The sequence below is a fragment of the Malus sylvestris genome, chromosome 5, assembly GCF_916048215.2.
Source record: "Malus sylvestris chromosome 5, drMalSylv7.2, whole genome shotgun sequence".
Lineage (NCBI taxonomy): Eukaryota > Viridiplantae > Streptophyta > Magnoliopsida > Rosales > Rosaceae > Malus > Malus sylvestris.
Genome location: NC_062264.1, coordinates 6,358,995 through 6,374,727, shown reverse-complemented (window position 1 = coordinate 6,374,727; position 15,733 = coordinate 6,358,995). Strand labels below are relative to the sequence as shown.

Below are 15,733 nucleotides of genomic sequence, written 5' to 3'. Positions count from 1 at the left end.
ACAAAGTATCTTTAGGGTAACTCCTCCTCAATTTTAAAGAGCTAAGCTCTTCTCATTCAAGATTCCTTTTACTTTTCTCGCCTCAATTGGCGAAGCCACCTTCTAAAAAAAATTGTGAGTTTACATTTTTATTTACACTTTTCGGCAAAAGTTGATGTCCTACATACATTTAAAATTTGTTAATAAAAAAGTTTTCCAACCAACAAGACATGTAATAACATTGCTTTTGAAAGAAACAATCGATAATTCATTGATAAAGAGTCTAAACCCTAAACATGAAAACAAAGAAAAAATCATTCTACATGACTTACATTTCATGTTGATGTAGAAATATTTTGTTGGGTGAATTGCCGATTTAGTACCTAAACCCTAAAGAAACAATCGATAATTCATTGATAAAGAGTCTAAACCCTAAACATGAAAACCAAGAAAAACTCATTCTACATGACTTACATTTCATGTTGATGTAGAAATATTTTGTTGGGTGAATTGCCGATTTAGTACCTGAACTCTCACCTCAGTAAAAATTAGATCCCTGAATTCTTTTTTTCGGTTAAATAAGTCCTTAAATTCTTTAAAAATTACTAATTTCATCCATACTATTATATTCAAAGCTATTTTATTTAATTTTTTGTCAACTTAAGTCACTTGACATACTCTAGAGTGTAATACTGTCATTTTCTCGCGTATAAGCCCTTAACATTTCATATAGGTTGCGAATCTAACATCTAATTTACCCTCCAAAGCTAACACTATACACTATTTTTTATGAAAAATTATCAATCTACCATTCAATGTGTATTACATGCAAAAAAGTTGACTTAACCATTGACGGAAAATTGAATATAATAGCTTCGAATATAATATTAGAGATGTAATTGACAGATTTTTATAATTCAATAATTGATTTTTCTGAAAAAATAGTTTAGGAACCTAACTTTCAGTCAGGTGATAATTCAAATACTAAATTAGCAATTTACTCTGTTTATGAGAGCGAGAAGGAAAATGCATGCGAAACCACCTAATACATAGAGTAAATTTCAAGAACCCGGACACTCCTATTTATTTAAATTTATTATTAAGGAACGGTTGAACTCTAGTTCACATGCCCCTGGGGACAATGGTTGAATTCTCACATAACCTATAAAACCTAAAGAGTATAGATGATTCAGGATTATCACAATAATTTAAGAGAGAAAATTTTTAAAACCCGTAGTGTACGACTAAAAACTCAACACCTAATCTGTTAAAATATTGAACTACATGCAAAATAAAAAGTGACAACCTAATTTATCATTTTTCTATTTTCGACTAAAAAAGAAAAGGAAGAATCCCTCCCAAAATATCTTTAAACCTACCCAAGTACGGAATCACACGCCAGCATCTAATCTAAGACCCCACCATATTCGTTAGACAAATAGATAAAGTACGACCGGACTTACCTTTTAACGTGCATTTTCACATTTTACCCTCCGTAAATCTATAAATAACAATAAAAGCCCTTTCCTTTCCTTTATAAACCTCTCTCTCTCTCTCTGTCTCTCTCACTCCTCTCACTCTCTCTCCCCTCTCCTTCTCTCACTGCGAAGTAAACCCTGTTTCTGCGAGCAAGGATCAATACGCCGATATGAGGTGTTGCTCTCAGCTCCCGTTTTATTTGAATTTACATTTACTTCTGATATTTATCTTTTGTTATTTGAGATTTCATAAGAAGCATAGGGTTTGAGTTAGGTTTTCGAATTTTATTTCTTTATTTTTTTATTACTTTTCGATTGTTTTCTGTTTGGTTGCTGAGAAAGTGAAGGAAAATGAGTTATCTGTGAGCATGGAGCCTCGAATCTGCCTAGACGGCTTGGTTTGTGAATTGGGTTCTGTAGAGGTTTAGGGTTTTAATTCGGAATGATTTGTTTTTCATTTTCCTGGAAATAACATGTTCTTTGATTTAGCTGAGTGTTTTAATGGAAATTTATTGTCTTATTTTTCTATATTTCCTTTTCTCTACGACCAAACAGGGATTTAATGAGATATTGCTCGGTCTTTATTTTCCGGCTTTATTTTATCTATTCCCATTTTTGCCAAACTTCCTGTTTCCATTTTCTTTTTTTCTGTTTTTTCATGCTGTAATAATTGTGCAAACTGCAACTACGTGCTCGAATAAAAACTGCTTGAGCATTGTATAATTGACAGCGTGCCAATGAAGCTCGATATTTGTACAGGAATGTTTGATTAGTGTAGGATTTTTAACAACTAAATGCTCGAACCTACAAAGTTTCTGTTAGATGAATGCCAGTCTGATTAGTCTTATATAGTACTTGAGTTCTAGTTTCATAGTGTTTGATCCCTGCTGTGGGGTTTCATTTTGTTTCTTTATAACTTTCTTGGTACTGGGATATATGTAGATTTGGTACAACAAGTGTCCAGTGTTCTTTAACTGTTTGGGTATTTGGCATAGGTTGTGTAGTTCAAGAAATTTAACATTTAACAATTGGCGGGTAAGATGGAACGTTTGGGTCTTACTATCCACCGTGTAGCAGCCTGCCTGCCTGCCTGCCTGAGATTTGTAGGCTTTACACTCTAGCATGCAATTTAATCAAAGTTTCAAAGATTGGGCGATACTGATTGCAGAAATGACAAGGAAAAATATGATATTAGAAAGGTGGAAGTAATTGTGATATAAGAAGTGGCTAGCATGATGGATAATATTTTAAGTTCGTACTTCTTTTTTTTTTTTTTTTTTTTTTTTTTTTTTGTTCTGGAGTATATGATTTACTCAATTGTTTTGTACTTTAATCTTTACTAATTTTCATTTGAACATGTACATTTCAGCCGACATCCTAATGTGAAATGGGCCCAGAGGTCTGATATGGTCTACATAACTATTGACTTGCCGGATGCCCAGGATGTAAAGCTTAAACTGGAGCCTGAAGGAAAGTTTTTGTTCTCTGCTACTACTGGACCAGAGAAGACACCTTATGAAGTTGACCTTGATCTCTATGACAAGATAGATATAAATGTTAGTTTCTCACCATAACCATCATGGATTTATTTCATTTTACTAGGATATCGTACTGTCATCAATTATGGGACTAAGATATTCTTTTGCGTGCAGGAGACCAAGACTAGTGTTGGCTTGAGAAATATCTGTTACCTAGTGAAAAAAGCTGAGGATAAATGGTGGAGCAGGTTGATAAAACAGCAAGGAAGAGCTCCTATTTTTCTGAAAGTGGATTGGGATAAATGGGTTGATGAAGATGAAGAGCCTGAAGAAGTTAAAGGTGACGAAGGCGGTGAGTGTTTCTCCAATCCTTCCTAAATCTCTTTCCGTATTGTCATGGTTTCCTTGAGGAATTTTAACTGTACGCTTTTGGCTGTAATTTTGGTTTCCAGGTCCAGGTGGGTTTGGAAACAATATGGACTTTGGGGGACTTGGAAACAATATGGACTTTGGAGGACTCGGAAACAATATGAACTTTGGGGGACTAGGAAACAATATGAACTTTGGGGACTTTGATTTGTCTGTAAGTGGTCATACCATCACCTTACTATTGATTTGTTTATACTAAACTATAAGTAGCTATACGATCACTAGGCCTGGCATTTTGGACCCAACCCGTTAACCCGACCCGATCCAACGCGTTAATATTTGTATTTGGGTGGATGCTTAAAGGGTCGGGTCGCTAATGGGTGAACCCGTTAAATAACGGGTCACTTTGGGTCAACCCGTTAGACCCGTTAACACCCGTTAGCACCCGTTAGTTGAGGATATTTTAGTAATTTTAGTAAAGTCTTAATAACAAAATAAACTTTATGCAAAAGAAAAAAATAATAATAATTGTTAACGGGTGAAACGGTTGACCCGTTAGCTTAACGGGTCGGGTTCGGGTGACCCGTTAGCTTAACGGGTTGAGTTCGGATGACCTGTTAATTTAACGGGTCGGGTTCAACCCGACCCAAACCCAATAAACCCGACCCGTTTACAGGTCTAACGATCACCTGACTATAGGTTATTATTAAATTATTTTTTATGTTAAACAATTGCGTACTTTCTGTTATTTCAGAAGTTGAACATGGGTGGCGATGGCTTGAATGCAGACGCTCTGGGCAAGTTTGATGGTGAGTTTCACAATCTATAATCCATTCCAGTGACAAGATTTTTCTTTTTGTTGGAACTGATTAATAACTGCAGGTTAGCGTACAATTTATTACTGACGTTTAATTTAACTGTCTTGTACTACTAGCAGAGAACGATGAGAGTGACGCAGAGGATGAAACTGTTGACCAACAACCATCCGCTGCTGGACAATCTGACGCCAAACCTCTTGCAAGTGCGGAGCATGACGCAAAGGCTTCTGCCTGATGATGCAAAAGACTCAGAAAGTGGGACCGCAACGGTTGAAGGATGAAAGCCTTGCTACAGCATCTTCAAAGCCAACGCTATTCCCTGTTTTAACATGCACCTGAATATGTGTTTATTTCCCGATACGCAACTTTGTGATTGCTTTGCTTGGCCTTCACAAAAGGGTTTTCCTTTTCGTTTTGCTTTTGGTTTTGTCACGAGGGGTAGCCTGATCGTTAGTGAGACGATTCCGTTGGCATCGAAAGCTTTATTATCTTTCCGCTTACTGTGGTTCGCGGATGTTGGAATTTACCATGTATTAGATATCAGCTTGTTCATTACCGGTGATGATGTAATGGTTGATTTGTCGATCATTCTGTTGAGCTTGTTAATTGTTCAGCCTACAATGAGTTTGATCATATGATGAATAGCTAATCAGATCCACATGAGAATTGAGAATTGACTTTTTTGGTTCAATCTGTTGCGGTTGCTTACTTTTTTGGTGCCATGAAAGTCTTTCTCGTGTACTTCTCGTGTATGGGGGATGATAAAGAAGAATCGGATGAAATCTGAAATTCGACAGAGTACAATAAAAATTACATGGCAATATCCAAATTACAGATTAAGTACTCGACAGAGTTTGTTAACTTTCCACACTGAACTGAACTGAACAGCATCGACACAAAGGCTATAAGCTCTGTGTCTTAAGCTCGGTATACGCCAACCTTGAATGTAGCAGTGCGAGTGCCACCCTTATTAATCAACTCAAACACACAAGCATCCCCTACTTTAACACGATTCTCTCGCGCAAATGCTTTCCAACCGTCATAGACTCTTGCATATTGTTTTCTCCTGTATACCCCGACGCGGCACTTGACAGGCCAACTTCTCCTGCTCGAGATCTCTAGGTTCATGTCGCAAACGCCTCTTGCACAGATATGTCGCCTGACAAACGATCCAGATAGTCTCTGCAAACATCACAACACAAAATATAAAATCAAACCAAAAAGGGGGGCTGCTATTTATGCTGAGAAAATATGTAACATTGTTGCTCCTTAAGCTGTTTCATTCCCTAATTCGTACTTTAATATGAACTGGGATTGAACAAATGTCGAGGAAGCTTACCAACTGACTTGCTATGTATGATGGCTGCATTTTGACCACGAGAAACGGATTGCTAGATTTGAAACTCACAGCTCTCGAAAAGGCTCTATCACTTAACCTCGTGGTTTTTTCCTCATCCAAGATTTTGACAGAAACATTATCTCCATGTTCTTCATTCTTCGGCAGCTGGATTCCACCACATAACATGGGTACCCCATCATGGCTTGAACTGATTGGATAATCAATCTCCAACGTATTCCTTTGAAAAATGCGCACTAGGAAATGTGAAAAACCACCTTCGTGGCTAAACACCAACAAGTATCCATGGTTCAGGGAGTAAAATTTTGCAAATTCTGACCAGCCCTTTTGCAACCACACCTTGCCACATCTCCTTGTCAATTCTATTCGCCAAACTCGCCCCGTTGGATCCTTGAGGAACACGGAATCCGCCAGACAATCTTCATTCTTCATTACAAACGCCGGTGGAATTTCCTGTAATTAATTCCTCCTCAAAATTAAGATGCGCATGCAGATAAACATTGTTGCCAAGAAACCGAGAGTACGGCTTAATAATCAAGTTGAAACATAAAGTTCAAAGGCACTAATCTAATCACTTGTAACAGAAGAAAACAAATTAAAAGATATAAGGACCGGAAAATACTTCATCTGCTTTCAATGTCAATGAAGGATGGGTTGAACAAAAAAGGTTAAATCCATAAGATTTTGACAGATTAACAAGTTAATTAAACTTGAGATTTACAAAGCCATTTCCAAAAATACCAAAAACCAAACCACCAAATGAGTCAGAGAGTCAGAGAGATTTATAACAATATTTTTGTATAAATTCTTCACATGCAGAAAGGGAAATAAGCACAAGTAAATATCTTTCAAGAAATTAATTAGCAAACAAAAGTTCATAAAAATTTAATCAAGAATTAAAGGGCCACCCAGGATTTCTTTTATCTTTCTATTTTTTTTTTCCATTAAAAATCCAAGCACAAGAGAGTTTAAACTTTGAAGGACATCGCATGCAAGCTGAAAGAAGAAGATGAAGGGACACAGAGTGAGTGCGTGAGCGAAAATTAACTTACAAGCCTGCCATCTCGAAGAGCTTTGTCCAAAACAATCTTGAAAAAGGTTGGAGCTTTCGCCGGAAGTGGAGAATCCCCGTCGTCTCTCCGGCTCAAAGATGCCATCTTTTGCTTTCGTAATTGGTTTGAGACTCTCTCTCTCTCTCTCTCTCTCTCTCTCTCTACCACTCTTGTCGAACACGGAAAGCACTCATTTGCTCTGCTACAAAGCCTGGAGAAATGACTTGCCTTTCAGATTTTCGGTTTCCCCGCCTGCCTTGTGCAAACGTGGGCATTTAAATGGGTTGTATTTGGGTTTTCTTGGCCCAAATTCAGTCTGGCCCATTCTTCATTTGGACTATTATTGCTTTTGTTGTAGGCTTAACAACTTTTTAGTAACATATTTTTCTGAGGAAACAGTGGCATTCAATCACATATTTGTGGAAGAGGATCCGGTCCGGATCTCTTCCATCAAAGGCCTAGGATCAAGTGATTCGGGTAGTTGAAATTTGATCCAACGGTTACAAATAGGAGGTCCTTCTAAAAGTTATAATAATTGTAGCCGTTGGATCAAATTTCAACGGTCTGGATCTTTAATCTTGGGCCTTTTATGGGAGAGTTCCGGATCGGATTCTCTTTTATTTGTAGGTCCAGTAAGTTTGTCACATCAACAAACGGGTAATATTAAGGAGATTAAATTTGCTCGTGATTTTCTTTGGTATTATAGAACTCGACTCTGTGAGTGCACCCTAGATGGTATGACCATGTGAACATAGTGGATTACAAATAACACTCTGCTTTCACACATTTCTCTCTAAACTCGTCCGACCCTTTTTAAGGAGTACTCATCTTCCTTATATAAGCCCTCCATGACCCAAGTCTCTGGGCTCAAGTCTTTCAGCCTTTGCATCTAATGCGCATAACACATATACTTGACTTGTTAGTTGCCCCTCCGTTCTTTAGCCGATGTGTGGGAGCAAAGAGACATCCGTCTAGGTCCAGTTACATGCTCACACACTTATGTTCTATTCGATAGTCGTCATATGGCCTGGAGTTGATGTTTGAGTAAGTTTTTCCCTGTGTCCCTAGGATTTTGTGCTATAAACTTATTAGTGTCCCAACTTGTTCCCAACTATCGAAAAATACTTAATGAGGAAGCACTTGGCTTCCTTCATGATAGACAATCCAAACTGCTGAGCAATTGCTTAGAGCGCTCGGGGTCATCCTTCTTAATCTTGTTGAGCATTGGCCTTTCTTCCTTTGGACGAGTGTTCCTTTGGGCCTGTGGCGATAGGAAAGGAAGTCACCTTAACACCTTGAAACTTTTACAATATATTCCTGCATTAGGCAGGTAAATTTTATAATAATCCAACCATTCAAATGCTCGTCTCATCGTCGGTTGATATATCCCTATAGCTACTTATCTAAACTACATATAACAAATCTCTCTTTGTCAACAAAAATAGGTCGAAAATACCAAATTAACTTTGTTAACAAAACTAAAGAAAGAGAACCAAAATAAAATTTTGGGCAATATATTTATACTAAACACAAGATAATTTTAAAAATTTTAAAGCTTCATAGCTAGGTAATAGTATTAGTTGCTTCCATTTCTTTTCTACGTTTTTCTTCCAATAATTATCAAGAAACAGTCGATAAAAATATAACATTCTCTTCCGCGGCAAATAATTGTTTGAAGGGGGTGTGTTCCCTAAAGGCCACTCAGTACTACGATATAGTGATATTCATTTTCACTTGTAAGTGAGAGGTGTTACATCCTGTCCCAAGGTTTATCGTATTTTATTATTTGTAGCAGCGAAATTATCAAAATGCCCTTGAGATGCCATGTAGGCCTTCCACGTGGACCTCAATTTTCTATTCACCTTTCTACTCTTATTTTACTATTTTCGAATAGTACTCATTTTTTTCGAAGTTGCAAACGAAACCCGATTCAGAGTTTATATGCATTGTAGTAGTTTTTTGCTATTTTAATCACTTTTTAATTTGGGATTTGAAATCCCATCCCGTGATTTTCCATGAATTACAGCAGATTTTTGCTATTTTAATCACCCGTTTGTATTCCTTCCTCTATTTTTAATTATGTTTTCTTTCCACTTCCTCTTCCATGTGCTTCTTCTTCCCGTGCACCATTACCGCTCTCGCACTCCACCCATCTGATCAACTAGACCCATCATTCTCATCCTACTATTTCCATTCACCCTCTTCTCACACGTGACTCTCTTTTTCTCTTTCTTTTTCTCTCTCTCTCTCCCTTAACCTCTGCAACTCTCCCTCCCTTCTCTGTTTTGTACAGAAACCCCGAAGGCACCCCACTATCACATTTCGCCCAATCCGGCAAGTTTCTGAACCATCATTTCTCTCTTCCATTCTCATCTCTCCCAATGCTCTCCCTCCCAATTCCTGAAATCATTCCCTCTCTCTCTAACTCTCGACACTTTCCTTCTCTTTGCACTAAGTCTCTATGCAACTCACCCTCACTCTCTCTAACTCACCGAGAACCACCACCCACAACCACCATTCCCCTTTAAATAATCTAACCCCAAACTATCATTTTCTGCATCCTCGTGACATGAGGATCATGATGACGCCCTTGCATATGTGATAGGTTGCTGGGAGAGGACTGAACTGAAGAACCCAGGAACTCCGAGTTCATTTTCGAACTCAGGTGAGGTTTCTAACTCCATTCCTCATAGACTTGATTGAATATGTGTTCTGGGATGTGGTTTGGTGAAATTAGAATTCGAATGAAGGGTTTTTAACCCCTGCCAGCCTTTGTGCATGCATGTCCGGTTCCGGCGACGAACTCGGCCAATTTCAATTGAATCCGAGGTGGATTCAACCTCTTCCCCTATGAAATTTTGTTTGGGTATGAATCTAAACCTTCTTTTGAGATTAAATGTGTTTTTCACTTGGAAATGCATCGAAATCGAACTCGGTAACCCTTAACCGATTTCTAGGGTTTTCTCCAGTTTTCGGCAAGAAACTCTGCACTTGCAGGGCGTTTTCCGGCTAACTCCAGCCACTACAAGACCTTATGTTGGTACATTCCTCTTCCTTTTCTCTTAAGCTTCATTTTGATAGGTAGAGTGTGAAAAATGGTTGTGATTCAAAGCTAATCAGAGCTCAGGAATTTATCCCGGCCAAACCAACCCAGAAACCGGCGACCGGACCAGCGATAAGGATCGGGTCAGCCCGACTCGTTTAAAAAAATTAGAAGAAGCCCAAAACCCATATTCGTGGGCCAGATTTGACCCGGTCCAAACCTTTAGGGCAACCCGCGAGGCCAATCGGGTCAACCAGACCCAATATAAAAAAAGGCCTAAGTCCAAACCTAGAACCGACTAAAACCCAGGTGCGTCCTAGCCTAAATTCCAAATAAATTCTGGAATATTCCTTGTGTTGACTTTTTTTTGAAATTTTCTTGAAAACCCTTCTAGGCTAATTTCGACGCCCTGAGTTCATTTTGACATCTAGTGAAATTTCAAAGTTTTAATGTAGTTGACTACTGGGCGTCATGGTTGACTTTTAGGGTTGACCGTTGACTTTTTACAAAATTTGCCCGGGACCCTTCTTAGTGTATTTCGACGTGTTGATTTCGAATCCGCTGTTCGTTTTTCCAAATTAAATCATTTTAGTTGAGTTTTACTGACGGGACCCAATATTATGCTTAGGTGTAATCACTATCGAAGACTTCGGCTTTCTTAGCTTGAAAGGATGTGACATTGCAAGTACTTGTGAGTGGGTCTTTTTGTTTTTACGTATATATATATGTATATGTGATTTTTCCAACAACTACTTTTATATACTATGATGTGACATGTCATGTTTAGCTTTACAAATAGACTTTTCATACACTTTATGTTTTTTAATATTATTTGTGAGCATAAACTTGTGGCATGACATCCTTGCGTTTTAAGATCTGCTCATTATTACATTTTTCATAGTGTCCTTTAGTTATTTGTACTGTCATGGGCTAAGGACTAGCTTTACGCGTAGTTCACATGCACCGTTTACATTCAGAGTTAGGTGCTAGTTTGTCCTTTTGTGTGATGTGTTGGACTCATATGTGATGTGACTAGCGCAACTCACGTGATGTAGTACTAGAATGTAAAACCTACACCCAGCCTGTTCCATTGTTTGAATATCTCTGCAGCGGACTTGTGTGCCTACATAAATTAATGAGCATTGATTTATTATAGTATTTTTGGACAACCATATACTTATTTTACAGCGAGGGGTTACACTTTTCGAAAAGGTTTTACAAAACTTTATTTTCAAGCTCACTCACCCTTGTTTTTCGCCTCTCCAGGATTTTAGTGACAGAGGTTTCGTGACAAATAGGATTGCTGGTAAAAGCTATCATGTAGGAGACTTCTCATTTCGGTATAAATGTCCTTCCTCTTCTTTTACTGCAATTTATCTATGCTATGACATCACTTGTGTGATATGGGTTCAATCCAGCTCACATGTGCACTCTAAATTAGTCACTTTTAGGTTTTAATTTATTCACATTTTTCACATCACTACACTTTATGGCTTCATCACCTTCCAGGTATCGACCAGCACATTGCGATTCGGGTGTCCAGGTGGACATTCCAGGTCGGGGTGTGTCAAGAGGTCTTAGGTTCGAATCTTGTAAATAACAAATTAGATAGCAAATTAGGTTGCCCATTGTGTGGTTTAGCCGAACTCCCCCTTGGCCTAAAACCTAAAATTTTTAGCCCATAAAATTTAGGTTTTAACCCAGAAATAGCTTTTCTGCTCCAACCCTTTTAGCCTAAAATTTTAGCCCCATAATATTACAGAATGAATTTAGACTAATTTTTTTTTCTTAAAGTAACTTTTTTAAAAGAAAACTATGTAGATTATCATAATTTAATTTTATGAACATTTTAACCTAAAAATATTTAGATTCTGACAAATACTGAAAAATCACTAACTGACACCGTGAAACTTCTTAAACACTATGAAAGAATATGAAACACATAAAAGATTTTTATTAATTACCTTAGCCGTTAGATTTAAATTTGGACCGTTAAATTTTTGTTTTTACCGTTGAATTTCATCAAATTAGATCTTAATCGTTGGATTTAATGAACTTGTAAATATAAAACTAAATAAAATATACATATATGGTGGGTCAGCTCCACTAATCCTGGGCTAAATCTGGCTTTGTTTTAGGTTTTAGGTTTTAAGTCCAATATTAAGCTTGGGTTGTGTTGGATTTTTTTTGGGGGGAGGGGAATAGAAGGGGAAAAATAGGTTACAAGTCAAGGCTGGAGATGATCTTAGTGTAAAATATATCGTTGTACTAAAAAAAATGGGGGGGGTGTGTTCCCACGAATCTGGATCCTCAATCCTCTTTATGAGGATCCTGAAAATTCGTGAATCGTGACAGTTCATCGTAAATTGTACAGTTATAAATCATTTAAAAATTTTTAATTTAAAATTAAACACAAACAGTACCTGATAAAAAATGATCGTACGATATATAATGAATGTAAACAATTTACGAATTTTCAAGATCTTCAAAAAGAAAATCTGAAAAGGATCTGATGGGTGTTCCACCTCTGCCGATAGGGACGTATTAGGAATGCAGAAAAAAGAAGATATTTTGGTTTGTGAGCGAACCGCCAATTCCAAAACAGGAGAAATTCCATAAAATTTGATATACGTAATTATGGAAAATATATGGACCGTGGACGTGATTTGATGCGACAAAAGCAAAAGTGACTTGCTGCTTATCCTTAACGTCAAGACAGGATATCGCTAATTTAGTAATTATTATTAATAGAAAATAAATAAAGAAATTTGAGTTACTCCTAATTTTGGAATGAAAGTGAAAAAATAAGAACAAAAAATAGTGAAAATTAATAGAACACAAGGGGGTTTAATTGATCAGACTAAGAATAGTTTGAAAAAAATACTGAAAACTTTTATTTGTATATAAAATGTTTTAAGTTCAAATTTGAGAATAACCAGGTGACAATCAATTTATCTTTCATCATCTTAGTACTAATAATACAAAAAAACACTAATCTTAGCCTGCATCAAGCAGAGAGTAAAAAAAACTTAATAAGCTGAGATTATTTCTTTCTTGTGTCATGTTGGCTTATGTTAGACTATTTAAAATGCGGCTTAAAAAACTGTAAAACAAATAAAAAATAAAAAATATCGTCTAGCTAACATTAGCTAGCTGACTGTTGCTTTTTGAATTCTAGCTCAGCTCAGAATCGGCTGGCTGGCTCATGTGGGCCGCCTGATTGGCCCTTTGGCCCCTTTTTATCCACTGGGGCCCATGAGTTCTTTGGTCTGAACCTCGGTTAGAGATGATTTTAGGATTATTTTTTATTTTCTGGACCTTTCGGTTGAAGAAGGCTTAATAGAATACCTTTATTTTGTTCCGAAAAATCGCTGAAAATTATCCTATTTCCTCTGCTGGCTTCCTCAAGTAGCACCTGCCAGTTCCCTTGCTGACGCGTGCACCAAAAGTGAAACTTTCCTCTTTGGTTCCTGGTACATTTTGTTGTAAAATCGACTGTGGGCGCAATGGAATAAATGAAACAAGACACAAAATTTACGAGGTTCCTCTACAGTCAGTGTGACTGGAGTACGTCCTCGGGGCAGCAGTGGTGCTTTCATTATAATTTGAAATAATAGGAGTACAAAGATAACTCTCTCTATTATCTCCTCTCATCTTCCTCTATTCTCTCTCTTCCTCTTCCTTCCTTCCTCTCTTTCTTTCCCGTGAACTCCCCTCACTTCATTCCTCTTCTTCCTTTATATAAACAAAAGAAAGCACTATTCACTTTACAAATTTTCCACAAATGAATAGTGAAAATACTGTGCATAAATAGTAACAAACTATTCATGTGGACCATCCACATAATATTTACAACACTCCCCCTTGGATGGCCACAAGTCTTCGATTGACTCGTTAAAATCTTGATCTGTCTTGGATGCTCCCCCTGATGAGTATCTCCCCCTGATTTCAAATCATTTAGGTTGATCGTTGATCGTTCTGATTTAGTCTCTTAGTAAGAAGAGTTGCTGAAATAGTTGCTTTACTTGTTGTTAACTTTCCACAGGCTTTTTCTTGAACTGAGTTGTAGGACTTTCTGCTAGACTAGCATCCAAAGGTTTGAATTTACTCATTTTATTTGGAGCGGAATTTGATTCAAGAGTAGTGAACACTTGATATTGAATCAGACTTGTGATTTCTTCAAGGACCTTCGAGGCTTGATCTTGAATGAAATTGGACTATGAGGAGCTTCATGTGGCAAGTGATCTTCAGTTTTGTCAAGGATGAATCAGCACGCGTTTGTTGCGCTTGTCTCCACATGCTTCAATGTATCATTTTCACTTTCCTTACTTGCTCCCCTTGCTTAAGTAGTATTTTCCCTGCTTTTCCCCCATGCATGTGTGGCATCTTCTCCGGCAGTATTTGCCCTCTGATGCCGGAGTGGAGTGCAACCCTTGCATTTGGATGGTTCATCACTTCTTGGTGACTGGAGACCCAGCTCCAACCGTTGAAGATGACTACTCGAGAGCAACACTAGGTAAGCAATCAGGAAAGGTTCCAGGCAGTCGGTTCCTTACCGGGAGTTTGAGTGGAGGTTCCGACATATTGCTTTCTTTATCCTTATTTCGCAGGCAAGAACAAGGACAAAGGAAAGGACAGGGAGATTGCATGATATGAGATAATCTTGCTCTGGTCCCTGAAGATATGTGATAATCTTGCTCTGGTGTGACATGTTTGAAGAGGTATTCTCGGAGAGGAAGAAAACTGAGTATTTCGAGATGCTATGTTGAAGATGCATTCTCGGAGATGAGGAAGAGTTAGGTATTCTTGCAGTGTTGCAGGTCTGCCTTGTTATGGAGAACAGAGGTCGACATATATAGAGATTTCTCAATAGCAAGTGGTGGTGCTGTGCTTTTACTCTTGTCAGCAACTGTGGTGTAAATAGAACAGTAAGATTTACGCGTTTTCAACTTTGTCAGAAATCTTTGACAAAATTGCACGCGACATCTGAAAAAGCTGGGATTACGTCTGAAAAATGCCAACGAACTTTATTCAGGAAAATCTGGCTTTTGAAATTCGGAGAGCGGTGCCTCTTTGATCTTTGAACAAGTGGCTCTGCTGCCTCTTCTTTTATAGAGACATCAATTGTGTTCAAGAGTATGCTCAGAAAGTTGCTGCTTGTAGAAATTTCCCCTATCTTGCACCTTTGAAATTTTATTTGACCTCTGTTTTTCCTTCATTATTTCTGAAAAATAACTTGCCCATCTAACATTTGCTTAGATTTGAGTCTTAGGAGTGATACAGACGAACAGCGTCAGGATAATATATGGCGCCCGTCCTTCTTATCTTCTAATGGTCCTCTTACGGTTGGGGACTCTATGATGAAGAATAACATAACCGCTATTGTGGTAGCTATGAATCTTCTCACTCCAAGGGATAACAAGATCCTTTCAGAACGGTCTGAAGAGTCGGCCGTTCAAGACTCCTTGGCTCTCAGTGTTCAGTGTGCTGGCTCTGTGTCCAATATGGGCCAACGCCTACTTGCTCAAACTCGCCAAGTTGAATCATTGATGGCGGAGGTGGCAAGTCTTAAACAAGAGATCAGAGGGCTCAAGCACGAGAATAGGGTGTTACACGTGCTTGCAAATAGTTACTCTACGAGCATGAAAAGAAAGCTCGTCCAACTGCAGGAATCCGAAAGTCGGATTCAAAGTGATCACCAGAGGTTCGTTGCTAGATTCCGAAAGCAACTGATGCCTTCCCCTTCTGGTGTTTTGCTAAGTACTGGGGTGCCACATGATCAATCTCCAGTGCCTCCCCCTTCTGGGGTACTTCCGAGTACTGAGGCTTCACATGAGCAACCTTTGTGAAGGCTCCATCCTGTTTGTTTGTTTTAACTCATGTGTATGTATATATCTGTAATTTCTTGGAGATATTAATAAATAAGCTTTATTTCATTCAATGTATTGTGCCAAATACAATAAAGCATATACTTCACTAAGATGTGGTATTTCTGGACCAAATATTAATTTATCTTTACCCTCATGAAGATAAATGATTATTCTTAGTGTCTTCATCATATGAGTATTCAACTCATAATCTTCAATCCATATGGTTCTTTTAATATCATAAATATCATGGATAAGATTCGTGTTGGTAGATTGTTCGATCTGCAGCTCG

At 38.0% G+C, this 15,733-nt stretch overlaps 2 protein-coding genes across 3 annotated transcripts; one reads left to right on the top strand and one right to left on the bottom strand.

Annotated features, from left to right (window-relative positions):
- Positions 1 to 1,496: 1,496 nt before the first annotated feature.
- Positions 1,497 to 4,813, top strand: LOC126623870 (co-chaperone protein p23-1-like). Of its 2 annotated transcripts, none has more exons than XM_050292852.1 (6): positions 1,497 to 1,632; positions 2,827 to 3,013; positions 3,110 to 3,287; positions 3,388 to 3,518; positions 4,059 to 4,113; positions 4,242 to 4,813. In XM_050292852.1, the coding sequence occupies exons 1-6, from the start codon at positions 1,628 to 1,630 to the stop codon at positions 4,355 to 4,357; spliced, it is 672 nt and encodes a 223-aa protein (XP_050148809.1). In that variant the 5' UTR covers positions 1,497 to 1,627; the 3' UTR covers positions 4,358 to 4,813. The 2 variants fall into 2 exon arrangements, with proteins under 2 accessions (XP_050148809.1, XP_050148808.1); XM_050292851.1 differs by having other exon boundaries at positions 4,239 to 4,813.
- Positions 4,805 to 6,767, bottom strand: LOC126623869 (B3 domain-containing transcription factor VRN1-like). Its single transcript, XM_050292850.1, has 3 exons — positions 6,532 to 6,767; positions 5,462 to 5,932; positions 4,805 to 5,304 (listed from the first exon to the last, which is right to left on the bottom strand). Exons 1-3 carry the CDS (start codon positions 6,634 to 6,636, stop codon positions 5,041 to 5,043), a joined length of 840 nt encoding a protein of 279 aa, XP_050148807.1. The 5' UTR covers positions 6,637 to 6,767; the 3' UTR covers positions 4,805 to 5,040.
- Positions 6,768 to 15,733: the final 8,966 nt, after the last annotated feature.